General features: G+C 41.8%; 1 protein-coding gene across 1 annotated transcript in view; it reads left to right on the forward strand.

Annotated features, from left to right (window-relative positions):
* Nucleotides 1–20,964, forward strand: part of dcc (DCC netrin 1 receptor) — a 279,414-nt gene that overhangs the window by 92,858 nt on the left and 165,592 nt on the right. The window contains exons 4-5 of the mRNA XM_029444368.1: nucleotides 907–1,057; nucleotides 1,749–1,885. Of these exons, the coding sequence (XP_029300228.1) occupies nucleotides 907–1,057; nucleotides 1,749–1,885 (288 nt within the window). The remainder of the gene's footprint in view (nucleotides 1–906; nucleotides 1,058–1,748; nucleotides 1,886–20,964) is intronic.

The raw sequence follows: 20,964 nt of genomic DNA on the forward strand, positions 1-20,964 counted from the left end.
CACGCTACCTGCTGAGCCACAGCAGCCCCATTCAGTAGTTGATGAATTTAATATTACATTTACCTTAAAATGAAACTTAATTTACAGTAAAAATGAACAAAATTGTGTGTGTGTGTGTGTGTGTGTGTGTGTGTGTGTGTATGTGTGTGTGTGTCTTCTGACATCAGATTTTCTTTGATGAGATCTGATAGAAATTCTGATTCTGAAAACATGAAAGTTTCGATCATTGTCAACCTTTTAAGAAGCCAATTCTGAAATTGTTTTGGTACGCATCTACTGTTTGTCCATCACAGGAGAGCTGCCACATCTGACTTGAACTACAGATTCAGCTGATTTCATGGACATGCATTCTCAGTCCGTACGTACTAGGCTCAGGAACCTGAGGGTCCCCAGTTCAAATCCCTGGGCGGCTATTCCGTACGCAAAATACTGCAGTCATAATACTACAATGGTTTGAATGCAGAGTCTAAATTTCATTTTCTCAGCTAGAAAGTTTTGACTGGCCTGCACAGAGCCTGACCTCACCCCATTAAACACCTATAGTAAGAACTGTGATGTTGCCTTTTGAGCCAGGCCTTGTCCTCCAATATCAGTGTTGGACCTCACGGATGCTCTTGTGGCTGCATGGGAACAAATCCTTGTAGCCACGTTATGGTGGAAACTCTGAAAACCAGAGGAGTGAAGCTATCAAACGTCTGGCTGTCCACATACATTTGGCTATGTATTACATTACAGGTCCTTTAGCAGACGCTCTTATCCATAGCAACTTACTTATGTAGTGTATCTCAGAATATAGACCATGTTTCAGCTTCTCACTTCCCCTCTCTCTCTCTCTCTCTCTCTCTCTCTCTCTCTCTCTCTCTCTGTTTCTCTCTCTCTCTCTCTCTTTCTCTCTCTCTCTCTCAGAGCCTGGGGTGAGCAGGAACCTTCAGTTCCTCCAGCGTCCATCCAAAGTGACGGTTCTGCTGGGAACTGACGCTGTGCTTGAATGTTCTGCTTCCGGATACCCAACTCCGAGCATCCAGTGGAGGAGAGGAGAGGAAATGATCCAGAGCTGGTCTGTCCAACTGTCTGTCTGTTTATAATTCACATTGGCCTCAGATAATCCATGTATAACCCCCTTGGTAACCAACAGTGTTTAGTCAGGGTATAGTTGTATCCCAGCATGTCCCAGTTAATAACATGAGTCCAGTGATTATGTATTATATTTACTTATTGTCAACAAATGCCATGAAAAGACCAACACCAACGATGAATTTGTCCGACTAACAAGTACTGTGAGTCAATCACCATCAATGAGCCACACTGTAGCACTGGGTGACAGGTTCCTTCATCACCATGAACACACACACATACAGCGTCCTGCTGCCAGAAAGCAGCTGAAAATAGTCACCAACAAACACACTATTTATTTTATTCTGTTGTATTTATTATAGTAAATTTAGCTAAAAATTACAGGAACCTGCTTCTTTACTTTTTTTTTTTTTTTTTTTTTTCAAAGATGAATCTATAGTAGTTGTAGGATTTATGGTTTCAGTAGAACCACTGGGCTGAGACAGAGTAGGGAAGTCTGAAAGTACTAAAGGACAGTCTAACACATTGTTGGTTTTGGTCTTTTCACTAAATTTGTTGACAATGAGAAAAATATAGAATTAACTAGACATGTCCTTTAAGAATGAAAGCTAGTTAAATTGATAAAAACAAATGTGCCAAAAGAAAAAAAAACTTTCCTCTTCCTTCCTCTATAGGAATAAGAAATACTCTCTGCTGGTGGGCAGTAATCTCATCATCAGGAGTGTCACTGACGACGACTCTGGCAGTTACAGCTGTACAGCCGCCAACAAGAACCACAACATCACTGCAAACACAGAGCTGAGTGTACTAGGTGAGCCAACACAAATGACATTTTTGCCTTTATTTTGATAGTGAGAGGTGACAGCAAAATAAAAGAAGAATATAAGGGACATCATGCAACAAAGGGGATGTTGCAATCACATGGCATCAACCCTCAAACTATCTCAACCCTCAAACAAGAATACATGTCCTCACATGGATAGATGTAGATGTAGTAGACACACGCACAAACACACACACAGACACACACACCTGCACACACCCTCAGAGCTCAGTATTTTGTGCAAAATAAAAGATTGAAGTCCTGACTGGAAACTGTTAACAGCCTGACATCCTCAAAACAATCAAAATTAAATAAATAGAATGACAAAACAAAACACATGTGCGTATCCTTCCGCTGACAGAAGCCCTCCTGTCTGCAGACACTCATCCAGAGTCACATCTAGAAACAAATACTGTCATGAAATATACATTTGCTTCAGGAAGTTTTCATGAATAGAATATGTTTGTATTTACTGTCTGACTGCTCCCCAGCTGCTGGTGGATTCATACTGATGCTGCTCATGTATTCAAGTGTGTCGGCTCAGGCAGACAGGGTGTTCAGATGAGAAGCAGACCTTCTCTAAAACAACATAATGAGCTGTGCTTGAGGTGTCGCCTGGCTGTAGATACCAGTGACACAGAAAATACAATCCAGTTATTAGATCCAGTTATAGATTCATTAGATTGAAGGCTGGTAAACCAGGGATTTACTACTCTGGAAAGTTATCACAGTATTGATGTTCAACTTTTTTGCCAGAGGACCCTTAGTATTCTGCGTTGGCCCCTCCTGCAAGAAAACATTTTCTTGGGGAACAACTCTCTCTGAAGTATCCAGTTATTGTCCTTGGGCAAGATACTGAACCCCATATTTTCCCGAAGGCTGTGCCATCAGTGTGTGAGTGTGTGTGAATGAGCATTAGATTAGATGATGAGCATTTTGGCACCTTGTATGACAGCCCTGCCATCAGTGTATGAATGTGTGTAAAAGCGCTTTGAGTGGTAGACGACTAGAAAGAGGCTGTATAAATGCAAGTCCATTTATTTTAGCAACACATCAACAACTACATCAGATTTCTTTGTATTTCTATAGTATTTTTTCCTACAAACAGAGACTTGAAATCAAACAGAAGCAGCTGTTCGACTCTCAGGAGAAAATCTGCAAATTAACCTCAGGGTGTTTTCAGTCTCCTTCCAGCTGGCCCTTGCTGCTCATCTCCATCCTTTCATGTCTTTGTCTCAGTGTCCCCTCTGAGTGTGTCCCTGTATTCACATCACATTCATATTCTGTTTACACTCTGCTCTCAACAGTCGCTGCCTGCAAACATCACATGATGTTTACAATAAACAGGAGGAGTCTGTGTCTTCAGTATGTCATGTCTACAATCTGATCTTAACGTGCTGTATTCAGACATGTACAATTAGTACCACGGAAATATGTTACTGCAATTATGATCATACAATCTTTTGGCGATAGGAATGGAGTTAGCAAGTTCCAAATGTATGGCAAATAGAAGGGAACTAAAGACTGTGGGAGCAGAAGTTAACTAATATTAATCACTTTAAATACAGCTACAGTCAACATGTTTGATTTCACTTTATTTAGTAGAATGACTTGGCAACGTGTGACGTAGATCTTGTATTATAGGCTAACTTTAAGTTTTTCTCACAACTGAAATTTCCGAATAAATCTCAGAAGGGAAGAAAGAAATAAAATATAAATCTAAGATGAGTCCCCTGCACTCCAGAAAAGTTGTTGACGCATGTTGATGCTGGTAAACGGGACAGTAAATTGTCCTGACGAGTTGACAAGCATCAAGACGCCATCAATGTGCGCGCTTACAAAAAGCACAATGGCTGAAGGTGTTGAACTCAAACTCTATCTAGAGTGAGAATGGTGTCTTGGCCTCCAGCTGCTCCAAACACACCAGCCTTTTCCTAAAATCCACTGCCAGTCAGTGAGTGATGGTGCAAATCTTGTCACCATGTACCAATGGTTACAGAACAAAAGAAAGGAAGGAGGATGAAATGGTTGAAAGGAAGAAGACAGTAAGAAAAGCAAGTGGGAAAGAAAGGAGAAAATGAGAAATCTATTCCCAAATGTAATGCTGAAGCTGGCGGGATCAGGATGACCCTTCTGAGTAACGTCAGCATTTATGCTCAACACATGGAGACTGATGCTGTAGATTTTCTACACTTCATGTATTTGACATTGTCATTTCTTCACTGGTCTTTTATAATACATTTGAGAGGTGACGCAGACGAGGATTTAAGCTGATGTTTTTCTTATCATTATGAGCCTGCAGCTATCTGAATGCAATCTAGAATTATTTATTCATCCCTTCATCTGTCTGACTCATCTGTGAATGAAATATATGTATGAGATGAATAGTTTACTCACAAGCTACATTTACACACTTTCTCTGCATATTTATGGACCTTTTTGTTGGGATAACAAAACATACACAAATGTACAGGAAATGTTAAGTTTCTCTTTTTAAAATATATAGTTTTCATTTACTAAGTCTTCAGTGTCTCAAACGGCATAAGCCTTCCTTCCTTCTTCTAGGCTTTTAATGGAATGAAACATTTGACAGCAGGAAGTATTGAGTGCCATTGGCAGTAGCTTAACAGCAATCGAAATGTTTATAAAAAGGGGAAGAGAATGGAAACAATAAGGGAATGAAAATAGTATTTTTGAGATTGCTATTATTTGAGACTATTATTCAAACGCAGGCTTTTAATTTCAAGGTGTAAAATTCAGAGGGTGAAATAACCTGTTTTTGTAACTCAAGAGTTATGAAAGTGAAAAGTCAGAGAAAATTCAGTCTACAGGTTGGAAAGTGTCATTCATTTTCTGTAGCGAGAAACCTCATTTAACCTGCATCTCTTTGTCATTTTGGTTGCCATATATTTCACATTTTATTTGAACATACATTTTGGAATTAAATCCCATAGTTTATGTCTCCAGATACCAGGTAATTATCTACAACTTTTCCTAATGGAAAACCAAAAAAGAGCGAGTTGCGACGAGTAGAGCTGTACCATGCAGTAGAAACAAGGCTGCAGTTAGCTGTTTTTGGACATGTGACAAGCCATGTGTCTATGTCCACATTTAAATAATAAAGAAGACATTTGTTGTGCTAATATGCCCCATTACACTTAGTTTTTTCAAATGGAGGCATTTAGATGCTGATGAATATCCAAAGTGTGGTGATGTATGGAGATAGTTGTGTTCTCCACAGGAAAGTGACCATGATTAGATAATTACGATAACGAATGTGTTTGTTGTTTCCATCATAATGAGTGCAGCCGGCTCATAAGCTGGTTCCTGTTAGCAGCTTAAGGAAAGCAGTGAAAAACGTAGCAACTATCAGTCATATTAAGTGTGCTAAAGAAACCCGAGTGGACAAGAGAATGTCCTGCAACCAAAGAGTCACAGGGTTGACCCCATACAGCAGCTTATACAACTTCACCACATGACCAACTGCTTACCAACAGTGTTTTGGTGTTACTGCAGTGATATTTTAAGGGTTATATGTAATAATAATAATAATAATAATAATAATAATAATAATAATAATATTAATAATAATAATAATAATTATTATTATTATTCCCTTTCTGGGAACCATCACCTTATCTTGGTGGAGAGGTTTGTGTGTCCCTATGAACCTGAGAGCTGTGTTGTCTGGAGCCTAGTGCTCCTGGTAGGGTCTCCCAAGGCAAATTGGTCTCAGGTGAGGGGCCAGACTAAGAATGGTTCAAAAACGACTTCATGAAAGAAAGGAAAAGGAAAGGAGAGACCCTGCCCGGAGGAAGCCCGGGGCCCCCGTCTGGAGCCAGGCCCAGAGGGAGGGCCCAACAGCGAGCGCCTGGTGGCCGGGTTTGCCACGGAGCCCGGTCGGGTACAGCCCGAAGAAGCTACGTGGTGCCTCCCATCCATCCATCCTGTGGGCCCACCACTCATGGGAAAAACCGCTGGGGTCGGGTGCGCTGTCACATGGGTGGCAGTGATGGTCAGGGACCTCGACGGACCAGATCCGGGCAGCAGAGGCTGGCTCTGGGGACGTGGAACGTCACCTCTCTGTGGGGGAAGGAGCCGGAACTAGTGCGGGAGGTGAAGCGCTACCAGTTGGATCTGGTGGGGCTTACCTCCACGCACAGTCTTGGCTCTGGAACCGTACTCCTGGATAGGGGTTGGACTCTATTCTTCTCCGGAGTTGCCCAAGGTGTGAGGCGTCGGGCCGGGGTGGGGATACTCACTAGCCCCCGGCTGAGCACCGCTATGTTGGAGTTTATCCCGGTGGACGAGAGGGTCGCCTCCCTACGCCTTCGGGTTATGGGGGGGAAAACTCTGACTGTTGTTTGTGCCTATGCCCCAAACCGCAGTTCTGAGTATTCGGCCTTCTTGGAGACCCTGAATGGAGCCCTGCAGGGGGCTCCAGTAGGGGACTCCGTAGTCTTGCTGGGAGACTTCAACGCACACGTGGGAAACGATGGAGACACCTGGAGAGGCGTGATTGGGAGGAAGGGCCTCCCTGATCTAAACCCGAACGGTCGTTTGTTATTGGACTTCTGTGCTAGCCATGGAATGGCCATAACAAACACCATGTTCGAACATAAGGATGCTCATAAGTGCACGTGGTACCAGAGCACCCTAGGCCAAAGGTCAATGATCGATTTCGTAATCGTATCATCTGACCTGAGGCCGCATGTTTTGGACACTCGGGTGAAGAGAGGGGCGGAGCTGTCGACTGATCACCATCTGGTGGTGAGTTGGATCAAGGGGTGGGGGAAGACTCTGGACAGACCTGGTAAACCCAAACGGGTAGTGCGGGTGAACTGGGAACGTCTGGAGGAAGCCCCTGTCCTGGGGATCTTTAACTCACACCTCCGGCGGAGCTTTTCAGCCATCCCTGTGGAGGTTGGGGGCATTGAACCTGAGTGGGCGATGTTCAAAACCTCTATTGCTGAAGCTGCGGTGATGAGCTGTGGTCTCAAGGTCTTAGGTGCCTCAAGGGGCGGTAACCCTCGAACACCGTGGTGGACCCCGGTGGTCAGGGAAGCCGTCCGACTGAAGAAGGAGTCCTTCCGGGTTATGTTATCCGGGAGGACTCCGGAAACAGTTGCAGGGTATCGAAGGACTAGAAGGGCGGCAGCTTCTGCCGTATCAGAGGCAAAGCAGCGGGTGTGGGAGAAGTTCGGAGAAGCTATGGAGAAGGACTTTCGGTCGGCACCAAGGTGCTTCTGGAAAACCATCCGGCACCTCAGGAGGGGGAAGCGAGGAACCATCCAAGCTGTGTACAGCAAGGGTGGGACCCTGCTGACTTCAACTGAGAAGGTTATCGGCCGGTGGAAGGAGCACTTTGAGGAACTCCTGAATCCGACTAACACGCCCTCTATGGTTGAGGCAGAGCTGGAAGCTGATGGGGGATCATCGTCAATTTCCCTGATGGAAGTCACTGAGGTAGTCAAACAACTCCACAGTGGCAAAGCCGCAGGGGTTGATGAGATCCGTCCAGAAATGCTGAAGGCTTTGGGTGTTGAGGGGCTGTCTTGGTTGACACGCCTCGTCAACATTGCGTGGAAGTCTGGGACAGTGCCTAGGGGTTGGCAGACCGGGGTGGTGGTTCCCCTATTTAAAAAGGGGGACCAGAGAGTGTGTGCCAACTACAGGGGTATCACACTTCTCAGCCTCCCTGGTAAAGTCTACTCCAAGGTACTGGAAAGGAGGGTTCGGCCGGTAGTCGAACCTCTGATTGAAGAGGAACAATGCGGATTCCGTCCTGGTCGTGGAACAACGGACCAACTCTTCACTCTCGCAAGGATCCTGGAGGGGGCCTGGGACTACGCCCATCCGGTCTACATGTGTTTTGTGGATCTGGAGAAGGCATATGACCGGGTCCCCCGGGTGATACTGTGGGAGGTGCTGCGGGAGTATGGGGTGAGGGGGTCACTTTTGAGGGCCATCCAATCCCTGTACGCCCAAAGCGAGAGTTGTGTCCGAATACTCGGCAGTAAGTCGGACTCGTTTCCAGTGAATGTTGGCCTCCGCCAGGGCTGCGCTTTATCACCAATCCTGTTCGTGATTTTCATGGATAGGATATCGAGGCGTAGTCGTGGAGGAGAGGGGTTGCAGTTCGGTGACCTGAGGATCTCATCGCTGCTCTTTGCAGATGATGTGGTCCTTATGGCATCATCGGTCTGTGACCTTCAACAGTCACTGGATCGGTTCGCAGCCGAGTGTGAAGCGGTTGGGATGAGGATCAGCACCTCCAAATCTGAGGCCATGGCTCTCAGCAGGAAACCGGTGGATTGCCTACTCCGGGTAGGGAATGAGCCATTACCCCAAGTGAAGGAGTTTAAGTACCTCGGGGTCTTGTTTGCGAGTGAGGGGACAATGGAGCGAGAGATTGGCCGGAGAATCGGAGCAGCGGGGGCGGTATTACAGTCACTTTACCGCACCGTTGTGACGAAAAGAGAGCTGAGCCAGAAGGCAAAGCTCTCAATCTACCGGTCGATCTTCGTTCCTACCCTCACCTATGGTCATGAAGGCTGGGTCATGACCGAAAGAACGAGATCACGGGTACAAGCGGCCGAAATGGGTTTTCTCAGACGGGTGGCTGGCGTCTCCCTTAGAGATAGGGTGAGAAGCTCAGCCATCCGTGAGAGACTCGGAGTAGAGCCGCTGCTCCTTTACGTTGAAAGGAGCCAGTTGAGGTGGTTCGGGCATCTAGTAAGGATGCCACCTGGGCGCCTCCCTAGGGAGGTGTTCCAGGCACGTCCAGCTGGGAGGAGACCCCGGGGAAGACCCAGGACTCGGTGGAGAGATTATATCTCCTCTCTGGCCTGGGAACGCCTCGGGATCCCCCAGTCGGAGCTGGAGGATGTGGCCCGGAGAAGGGAAGATTGGGGTTCCTTACTGGAGCTGCTGCCCCCGCGACCCGATCCCGGATAAGCGGTAGACGATGGATGGATGGATGGATTATTATTATTATTATTATTATTATTATTATTATTATTATTATTATTATTATTATTATTATTATTATAATAACAGTAATGCTCAATTTACAGCTTCTTTTTTTTGCACCATTTTCCCGCTTATGCATTCATTATGGAGGAGACACAACATATGAAAATCAAGTAACTGAAATATTGTGTTGACATTGCACAACACATCTACATGTGTTGTTAGAGTAGTATAGTGTTGTTATAAGGGTTGTACGTTGTTGTCAGAGTAATATAGCATTGTTATAAGGGTTATACTGTGTTTTAAGGGTATTATAGCATTGTTATAAGTGTTATACGGTGTTGTTAGAGTAGTATAGCATTGTTATAAGTGTTATACGGTATTGTTAGAGTAGTATAGCGTTGTTATAAGGGTTATACTGTGTTATCGGGGTAGTATAGCATTGTTATAAGTGTTATACTGTGTTTTAAGGGTATAATATCATTGTTATAAGGGTTATATGGTGTTGTTAGAGTAGTATAGCGTTGTTATAAGTGTTATACTGTGTTTTAAGGGTAGTATAGCGTTGTTATAAGTGTTATACTGTGTTATAAGGGTATAATATCATTGTTATAAGGGTTATATGGTGTTGTTAGAGTAGTATAGCGTTGTTATAAGGGTTATACGGTCATTTAAGTTGTATTATAGCATTGTTAGAAGGATAACCATGTTTATCCTGTGTATTTCATACTGCTGTTATGATGTTATAGTGTTGTTACAGTGTTATTAGTTAGTGAAGTTGTGGTATGTTCATGATCTTATTATTTTTGTGAAGGTGTTTTGTTAATGTAGTTTTGGCCCCCTTGCATTTTGGGTATTTGATTCCTCGTCGAATCAAAACATTTATTTTGTCTAAATCTTGATTAAATATGTATCTGACACATTAAAATAAGAGGTGTTTTTGTCCTCCAAAGTATCACATGCACAAGTTTTAAAGGCACATCTTCTGTTGCTTATATTTGATCAAGTTACTTTGAACTGTGATAGAGTCCCCTCTTTTTTCCCTCCAGGCAGTGATGTACTCGGGGGAAACACACTGACGTTGTTGCAAAAGTTTAATCTGACAAGAGTGAGTCCATTCTGCGGTGCAATTACTAATGACCTGAAGCATTACATGCTTGTATTTAAAGTAAGAGTGGTTTGGTGTTAATTTAATCATTTCTAATGCAGAAACAATTTCACAGCAGTCGATCACACTAAAAAAACGTTAAACACACACACTCAGACTAATTCACAGCAGTAACACACAGATTGGTTTAGTCTCTGTTGAGCTGCGGTGATTGTCTCACTTCACTTTGGAATCATTAAGTCCCTCTCTAGGAGAAACAACACACACACACACACACACACACACACACACACACACACACACACACACACACACACACACTCCTGACGGTAGCCTGCAGGGCTCCTCTCCTGATTAATTACAGGCTCTGTGAATTACTGTGGGTGTTTTAGAAAACATTTAACGAGCTGCCAAACTCCCCCGCTGGGCCACCGGCCGGCCTGCTGCTGCTCGCCCAAAGACACTGAGCCGCCGATTGAAAGACATGAAAGAGAGAAAGGATAGAGGGGGGCGGGGTCACAGAGCTCCTCCAGAGAGGGAAGTCTCCTGTAATACAGAGGGAGGATTTAAGTCTGTCAATATGTCCACCAATCCAGTCAAGACCAGGATGTCTTCAGCCAATCAGAATATATAAACAGCTAAAACTGCTCATCACTCTGATATTTATACTGTATATGAAGTTGTTTCTCTGTGGCTCCATATTAGATAAAACAAGGACTCATGGAGTCATGCTTTTTACAAAATGTATTTCATTATAATTAAAGTATGATAGGGAGTTGGAGGGAACAGAAAGATAAATGTATCTTTCAGTTTAAGTAAGTACACAGTCTTAAAAACACAGGTGTAGAAATAGAAAAAGAACTCTCAGATTTTCGATAGCTAATTCCGTCATCCTTTGAAACTGTCTTTCTTTGTCCTTCTTTCCTCCGTTTCCTATTTCTGAACTCATCCTTCTTCCCTAAGTTATACTTCTTTTTTTTTGTACAGACGTTTGAATTGATTAGATTAAATGGAACTTGTTGGTGCCTGTGGGGAAAACTGAGTCACAGCTGGATCCGTTTGATATCACTTGGGCCTGATTTAACATATTCCTTTCATATCTCTGTGTGTTATTGAACAGTGAGTATACACAGGAGACAAAGCAGAAGCAGATGTCATACTGAAATATGATTGTGACGTATAAAAAAACAGCTTATTTTAGCTTCAGATTTTGGCCCATTTTCTATAGTATCAACGGTAATCAAGTGATGCTTGGTTGTACCTCCAGTGCACACATAAACCTTTAGTAGCTAAGGTAACATGATGTCAGTGGTGCAGATTTACCAGATTGTCAAATATATACATTAGGTGAGTTTCATCTTCAAAGCATCAGATTTTACCAGATGTGTTGTGCATTGCATGATAAAGCTTAACTGATGTTGCAGATGCATTCATTCTAAGCCTGGTGCTTTGAAAACCTTGTGTGACTTGGTAGGAGACACAAAACTGACAAGCTGAAGTTGCATTAGGGTAAAGTGCATGTGCTGGTGGATTAGAGGGTAAGATGCTAAACATATAACTATAAAGTCTCTGCTTTGATTTTGGCTGCGGACCTTTGTGCACCTCTTTCCCCCTAATATATTTTATCTCTCATTATACTGTTGAAAAAAACAACAATTAAAAAAGCATGCAAGAGGGTCAACAGAGCTTTTCATTTTTGTTAATAGCGTTGACATAGCTTTCTCTTTTGACAGCCTTGTCACAATTGTCTAGGGGGACAAAGGTATATACAGTATATATATATATATATATATATATATATATATATATATATACAGATCTTACATGGCAGTTTTACAATAGTCTTCATTTCTTCATCCTCGTTTGTCTTTGATTATGTCTTTCTTTCTCAGTGTTTTAACTGCACCTCCCTTTGTTAATCAGCATCTCTTTATAAACGGTCCAGAAGTTGCATATTAAAGTGTCACTGGCTCTTTGGTCTCGTATGTTCAGACTGTTTAATCTGGCTCAGTCTGTCCAGTGTGCTGCTGCTCATTTATTTCTGCCTGATCCCAGGTTTTTAATGCGTTCGCTGAGTCAACCCCGTAGACGAATTAAATCATCTTGACCTGTCCTTTGTCTCTTAAGCTTTGTAATCCAGGATTTGAACTCAATCAAGTCAAAGAGGGAAAAGGGACTTAACGCTCTGTGTTTACTACCCATCATGCTCCACTTGAGATTAAAGTCATCATCAAATATCATTCACCACGTGTGACCTTGTGGAGAAACATCTTCCTCAGCTTGTCCTTGAACGAACGCATCTCATGAAAGTCAAAAAGCGTGAGGTGATCAGTTACAGACGTCTGTTAATTTTTACCATCTGTTGTCAACTCTCTTGGTGCTCCACGTTGTTGGGATGTTGGGGGATTCCTGTTCCTTCTTGTCGGCCAGCTCGCCCTCCATTTCAATTGTGTTTGCTGTGCTTAATCCTGCCATCTGTGTTTTAGAATTGAAGGTTATGCAGATGATTCTACAGTTTAAGCACAATCTGTTGTTCTACAACTGATTTCACAGTGAGTGAATTATGTTTCCTTCTTTCATCCCTTCTCCTCCTCTTAAACTATCATGCTTCAGGATGTAGCTTGTATCTACACTCAGCTGCTTGTCTGACCTTTGACCATGTACTGCTCTCTCTCAGTCTGTGTTGGTTTCTTCCTCTCTATGATGTCACAGTTTATCAGCGTGCTCCTTCCTGCCTGTTTGTCTGCAGCGATTACCTTCACGCCAGCTTCACCTGTTCGCCCGGACAGACAGCTCCAGCTGGGACGGACAGGTGAGGTTGTGCTTCGGTGTCTCAGCCCGGCTGCGTCTCTCAGTAGGAACACAACTTACTGATCTGACAGGCTCTGGGTCAGTGTTGTTGGACTGTGAGGGCCGTGGCGAGCTAATTAGACACTATATATATATCCATTGTGTCGTCCCGCAACGATAACCGCTGCTGTCCGTTAAACTGCTGCCATTGCAACCAGCTGGAACTCTGTCAGACAGGGCTGGAGTTACCTGTACGTAGCACTCTCTTTAGCCTTAGATAGCTACCTGAGTTCATATATTTCATTCTTTAGTTTAGCATAGTTAACTCCTGTACCTGTTCTTTGCATATTTTAGAATGTACTACTATGTCTGAGGCTTCACTGTGTTTACCTCATGATCTAAATCTTGTTTTAGCAGCAAATAATATAAAACAATCCAACAAACAAACAAAAAAAGACTTCCCACTTTTATATTACACGTAATAATGTTCCCAACCACGCAACCCCCAGATGCGGGCCTGGTCGATACATGCTGGGAAATGTGATGTCCAACAGTTGAAGCCCCTTTACTGTAGCCGAGAAGAAATAAACTGAATTGAGTGCTCACAATAGTCGCAGTGTACCAAACCTGGTGGAATGGAATGGCGGGCTGATGAACAAAATATGTTTTCTCCCACATCAACAGAGAAGCTCCCAGGCTTTGTCCCGTTCACCTGAGCTCTGTCTGTCCCTTGTGGCCAGCTAAGCTAGTTAGCTGGGAAGAGTAACTTAATACATCAGTTAGTGAGTTACATTTTTACATTTTCAAGAAAAACTCATGGGTTGTTTGCAATCGCTTCTACTTTGCCAAGCTTTTATCGATACACTTCCTGCATATGTTGCACACTAAAAGGCACGGATTGTACTGTTTCAGGTTCTAAAAGGCTTTAATGTAAATGTTTCATGTGCAGGAAGTGTTTTATTTTACTGACAGCACCTCAACAGCTATGGCGATAACAGCAAAGTAGAAGCATTTAGAATGAAGGCCTAGTTCTCTCTGTAGTTGGAAGTAAATAAAGGTAAACTCTCACTGATATCACACATATCCAGATTACATCTTATATTTAATATTAGAACACAATCTTGTTTTTCAGTTTGGCCCTAAGCACTGCTGTGTTCTTAAGCAAGGCACTGATAGCTAACTGGATTAGTACAGGAGTTTGAACAGTTTCAAGTTAAACCCAACAAGTGTTACCAAACACTTAAGATTATATTATCATTGAGATGTGTAACTTCAAATCCCATTTATTTCTGACATTCGGTGTATTTCTTTCTATAATGACAGAACAAACAACATACTGATGATGTATGTGTCTTAGGGACACAGATCTGTCCTTGCACACTTCCACACTTTCACACTTCCAGATTGATTACAGTTCAGATTAGTTTTGTGCTTGAATGTCCAGAGAGAGTAGGATCAGCAGCTCTCAATGTGAGCAGTTTGACTCCTGTAATGAAGAGTCTTCTGTTATTGCTGAAATAAATCGCTTCACTCTGACTCTGCTGAAACATGAAGCAGCTAGTTTGATAGAAAATAGTTTTCATTGTTTTAGTCTGAAACAAATACTTGTACTGACAATTTTCAGGCTGTTCCTGTTTCATGTTCACATCCATTTAAAGCAGTCTACCGCATGTGGTTTTAGAAAGTAAAATTTTCTGATGTACTTGTACATGTAATTCTACAAAATTTAAGAGAGACATACTACATGTTTTACTCTACTACATGTACATGCTACTGTTTATAGAAGCATAAACAGTCAGAGCATTAACCAAAATAATTATCCAATATAGTATTCTATGATAATATATCACTGACAAGGGGTCCTTCTGCATAATGAGTGTTTTTTGGTGTTGATACTTCAGTTACATTTGGCTGATAATATTTCAATACTTTTACTGAGGTAAAACTATGAATGAAAGACGTTTTGTCCCGGAGTTGTGGTCCTGCTACTTCTCTTTTCTGTTAGTGAAGAATTGGGATGGGTCAGTTGGGGAGCTTTGTTAGAAGATGAAACACAGAACACAGAAGAAGCACAGATGAAACACATAGCATAAAAATATGCATTTTATGTATTTAATTATGAATGTAATATCTGATATATTTGAAATAATATTTAAAACCTATTAAAACACCATTTATTATATTTTTGTAATGTATTTTGCAGCTCTGGAGGAGTTTAGTCAGGTCTGAGAAAATAACCCTAATGATGTCATTGTGATGTCATCAGCATTATCTCACCTTGGGTATGGAGATTATACATTTTGAACAGAAAGTCTGCATTACAAACTGGGGTTGTGGAGTTTGAAAGGCATGGTTGTTTAAGAGGAGTGAAATTATGCTATTAATTGCATTCTGGGAAATGTAGGAAGTGTTTTTGGAGCTTGACCCATACTAGGCACTAAACCTTGGGACAACTCGGCCTCTGTTACTTGGATTTTGACCTTTCTTTTTATTTTTTTATCCGTCTCTTATGAGTTCGACAACTTTACGGAGGTGCGCTGCCAAATCAGTGGAGTGCCCTTGAATGACCTTGTACAAGACATGGTTCTCACACATCACTTACATTTAATGCCAGTGGTGGAAATGTTTTGTGAAATGTCTTTTTTCAGCCAACTGCTACGTAACTGTGGTGTGTGTGGGCTGAGCTCAGCTAACAGCAATTTCAGGCCTTTACTCTTGAGTGATTGAGGCTTTTTTAACCCGGTAACTACTATTTCAGACACTATGTCCACAGAGGTGTGTGTGCTGTGAGTCTCCATGGATGCACTTAATGACAGAAAATTAGTGGTTAAGTGCAGATATAAAGAGGCTGTTTCTGTTCACATGAAGAGTTTAACTGAGTGTGTGCGTGTGCATGTATCTATAGGCTGTAACTGTGTGTGGGTGTGAATGTCCTTCACTGGGGTCTATCATCGCACACACAGCAGATGTTCATTGAAATGAACGATGGAGCTGATTTCCATTTGAATGCTGAGTGGAAGTTATTATGGTGCAGCTATAGAGGCAGCATCACTCTCTGTGTGTGTGTGTGTGTGTGTGTGTGTGTGTGTGTGTGTGTGTGTGTGTGTGTGTGTGTATGTATGTGTGTGTGTGTGTGTGTGTGTGTGTGTGTGTGTGTGTGTGTGTGTGTGTGTGTGTGTGTGTGTGTGTGTGTGTATGAGAGAGAGGGAGATCTAAACAGCACATAATTTCCTCATTGTTATGAAATGGTCTTTGTTTTTTCATGTTACATTAACTTTTTTATTTAAAAAAAGGATATGAGTTATAAATGATAATGGAGGTGATGTGTGTATCCAGACGCCCTGGAGTCAGACTTGTTGTGTCTGGCGGAGGTCAGCTGGTTGTTGATGCTTCTCATTACCATATGAATGGCAGTTCTCAGCTGTTTCCAGCAGGAAGTAGAATCCAATTAATGCAGCTTTCCTGCTTGTTGTCGTTTATATCACAAAGAGCCAACTGGAAACACGCTTTTGTTCTCAGATGACCAGGTAATCTGTGTTAAAATTGCAGCAAAAAAATGACTGGATGCTCAGGGAATTCAACAAACATCCCAGATGCTGCTGGAAAATCGGTGGCAGAGCAGTCGTCTTCCATCGGGGGGAGATTGTTGAAGAGGAAAAAACACACAGCTTTTCCTTTTTACCTCTTTTTAACTTTTGAGAAAACGTCTGAGACAGGAAAGGTCCTGTAAAGTAAAGTTGTTGTTGCACCCATGACAACAGATGAGATGGATGAGATGGACTAGAGATAATATGTATTATGAACATAGATTACCACCGTGTATGTCTAAATAAGGCCACAGGTAAACAGCAAACACCTGATCACCCTGCAGAGTGAGGAATCTCCTGAAATGTATTTTGATTGGCAAAGATTTTGAACTGGAAAGCTATTATCCCTTCCATAAATGCACAGAGGGGGCCATATTTTATTTTGTAGAAGAAAATTAAAATCTGTTTGAATGTATTAAATTTCCAAACCAAGGAATGTTTTAGGGTCACTTTGAAGTATGGCTTCTCTAAGACCTGGTTCCATAGCTCTGCTTTGTTCAGCGATTCAAATAGTTCTGGTGTTCAATGTTTTTCTTTACTACTATATAAAATACTAATAATAATATTAACTTTATGTACATATAACTTTTCAAAGACAAGTAACAGAGTGTAACAAAGAAATAAACAGATGAGAGGAAATGTTGTGGTGTTTAACAGTTTAAGTGTGTAATTTGGGGATATTAGAGGAACTGCAGCAGATCACACTTCAGATCTGCTCTCCTGTGTCTCTGCTGTTTACTGACTCAGACTAATTCCTGGACAAGTGAAGGAGCCTGCGTTGTTTGTGTTTTACTGTGTAGTTGTTGGAGTGGTGGAGCTGCAGCTGCTCATAGTTTAAAGGAAATCGTTAGCTCTTAATTAGAGCATTACTGCAGTGATAAAGTTACACCACCAGATAATGATGTATCGACACACAGACACACCTCACATTGTGTACTAACTTTCTACCTTTACCCAGTGTTGAGATTGTGTGCGCGTGTGTGGTGCGGTTTCTATTTAGTTCGCCCCTCTCCTTTCTTCTGCTCTGTAGGTGTGTGGGCACATGTAGGTGTGTGGGCATGTGTGTGTGTCAGCTGTGAAGCCCCACCCTTTGCAAAACGGAGCAAAGGAGAGAATGTGAATGCGCAAAGTAGACAGTACAAACTGAAACGTGCACATATATTAGATCAATAGCATAAGTGTTTAGTTTATTTAATAAAAGAGCACCTGTCAATATGAAAAGTGAGTTGTGAATAAATAAAAATAATAATTTTTTTTAATTCGAGAAAAGAAAAAAAAACACCTTGAATTTCAGGCAGGGCGCTGGGCTCCGTTGTCAGGGCACATATAGATTGTGTGCATGTGACGTCACGCTTATTATTTATTTCCCAACCCGGAAGTCAGCCATGTTGGTTGGTATACACAACCAAGACTGCGGCTGTTCACGTGTGAGTTGCTGCAACGCTTCATAATTTTCTTTGTATTTAAACGTCTAAGATTGAAAGAAAATGCCAATCGTGTGCGCAGTGTATAATTGTGGTAATAACTCTACTTGTGACCCAGAGAAACGGTTCTTTAGATTTCCTAAAATCATCAAAAACAACGATCCATAAAAGAGGGATGAATTACTGTCTACCGAACGCCGTAAACTGTGGTTTAGCACATAACTCGTGAGGATTTAACAGAAGAAAAAGCACAATTCACCCGTGTGTGTGGCGTCCACTTTATATCACTTTAGCTCATGCTAAAGCTATGTTTTCAATGTTTTTGTTAAACATTTGTGCTTATGATATACCGAACACTGTAAGACCTTACTTCTCGTCACCAGGAGAAGCGGCAAAGCTTTATGATAAAACAAACCCAGATTGGTCTTGCCAACACAAAAATTAGGACACGAAAAGATCAGGACGAATGCTCACCTCGCAGCATCAAGAAGCAGCAGGACGAAGGAAAGATCTGCCAAGAAAGCAAAATTAGAAGCAGCCCAGGCCTCAGTATCTTTGAATACACTAGATCTAGAATGTGTATCAACTTCGCCAGGTAAGATGTTTACAATATATGTATATAAAGTCCCTAAGTTTAAAAGCATGTTCTGATAAATATATTTAATGAAATTGTTATTTTAGTTTTACTAATACATGTTTAGTTTTTGTTGAACAGATTTACCAGATTCAAACAATGAAATTCTTACAGATCAAAACCTCCCAGAGACCAGAGATTGTGAATGCCAAACAGATCTCACTTGGTTACAAATATCTGCAATCGAGTAGTGCAATCGAAACATGACTTTCGAATTGGTGGAACTGAATAAAAATTATTGGAAGCAGATTTAACTGAAGCCAGTTTTCAGATAAATGAAGAGAAAACCAAATTCTACACTGGACTTACAATTTTCATGATACTACAGCAAGTAATGTAAATATGTGGTGGATTTGTTTATTCAGGCTCTCTCAACTCTCTAACAAAGTTTCAAGAATTCCTCTTAGTACTCATGCGCCTACGCCTTAACATGCCCTTTGAAAATTTGAGTTATAGATGTGGAATATCTAGGTCTACAGCATACCCAGTATTTGACAAATGGATTGATGTCTTGAGTGTCAGTTTGGACTTTCTTAACTTTGTGGCCTGATAGAGAAAACCTACAAAAAAACATGCCAGCTGTCTTCAAACTGAATTTTGGGAACCGTGTATCAGTCATTATTGATTGTTTTGAAGTCTTTACCAACAGGCCATCAAGTCTCATAGCTAGAGTAATTACATGGTCATGGAAAAGTTAACTCCAGGGGATATAGTGTTAGCTGACAGTCGGTTTGACATTGCTGATAGTGTTGGCCTTTATGGAGCATCCCTGAAAATCCTTGCATTTACACGTGGAAAAAGCCAGTTGTCAGCAATAGAAGTTGAACAAACAAGAAAGATAGCGAATGTAAGAATACATGTGGAGCGTGTAATTGGTTTAGTTAGACGCAGGTATGTAATTTTGCAAAGTATCTTACTGATAGACACTATTAGTGCTAAGGCTGGACAATCTTTTTCACCAATTTATAAGATTGCTAAAGTTTGTTGTGCATTGTGTAATTTATCTCCATCAATTGTTCCTTTGCAATAATATTGATAAAAGTAATTTGTGACATACTAGCAATATTCTGTGATATTGTATTTTTCATATTTAAAAGATGTTTTGTCAAAATTTTAGTATACTTTTAGTATACTTTTCATGCCGGGACACAAACCACTAACCTGACCACTCCACCTCCTGAGCCACAGCCGCACCGCTTTCTCTCTCTTTTATTCTCATAATTTCCTGCTTGACTCTATTTGTCATCCTCTCTGTATCTCTTTCTCTCTCTTCTCTTGTTACCCATGCTCCTTTTCCACGCTTCTGTCTTTCTTGTTTCTTTTTTGTCAACTCAACGATGTCATAAAGTTCTAATATTCTGGTGTCCACATACTTTTGTCCTACATTCTTTATGTTATACGTTTAACAGTGGTTTCAAAGTTGTGACATCATGAATGTGTGTGTGTGTGTGTGTGTGTGTGTGTGTGTGTGTGTGTGTGTGTGTGTTGACAGGGATAATGTTGCTTAAAATGGCTTCAGCTTCACTTCTGTGCTCTCACAGCCACAAGCTGCTGCCACATTTTGAAAGACAACATTCAGTGACCACAGAGATAAAACCCGCCTCACCCGCCTCATCCGCCTCACCCGACCTCCTTCCTGTTTACGCTGCGAGCCTGCAGCTGTGAGCCAGCAGTCACTGAGCTAGCATTGGAACATGTTTGAGTCTGTCTGCTGCTCCCATCACTTCACATCTCAACAGCTTAAACTGATTGCACTGAATAGACTGAATCCAGACTGCTGGTTCACTTGAGAAGGTTTATTTGTGCAGATATATAAATCAGGTTCAAAGGATTTGTTTTTTATGAAATACACACATTCTGCATTCTTGCTAACACTCTTATATATCTGTGTGTTAAATATGAAGCTACAGGCAGCAAGTTCAAGTTTCAAGTTTTATTTGTAATGTGTAGGTTAACACAGGGTCAACGGTACAATGAAATGACAGCATGTCAGCTCAGCAAAATTAAATTATTTATATATATATATATATATATATATATATGAAATATTTTAAAATAAATAATAAATAAATACTATATACAAATGAGTTAAACAATAATAACGAAAAAAGACTTATGTACATATATGTAGAAAAAAAGGGGGGTTGTGCAGTACAATACTTACTTATATTTATGTAGTGCAGAAAGCAAGTGAGTGAGTGTGTCTGTGGTTGAGAAGCCTGAGGGCTTGGTGGTAGAAATTGTCCCTGAGTCTGGTGGTGGTGCAGCCAGGCTCCTGTATCGTCTGCCTGACGGTAACAGGGAGAACCGTCTGCTGGGTGGCTGTGGACCTTTATGATGCTGTGTGCCTTCTGGAGGCACCGCTGGTGGAAAATGTCCTGAATGGCCGGGAGACTGTTGCCAATGGTGTGCTGTGCCGCTTCCACCACTGTCTGAAACAATTTGCGGCTGTGAGCAGAACAGTTCCCGTACCAGACCGTGATACAGCCCGTCAGCAAGCTCTCGATGGTTCCTCTGTAGAAGTTAGTGAGGATGCTGGTGTTCATGCCAAA

Source organism: Cottoperca gobio, chromosome 12 (assembly GCF_900634415.1).
Source record: "Cottoperca gobio chromosome 12, fCotGob3.1, whole genome shotgun sequence".
Classification (NCBI taxonomy): domain Eukaryota; kingdom Metazoa; phylum Chordata; class Actinopteri; order Perciformes; family Bovichtidae; genus Cottoperca; species Cottoperca gobio.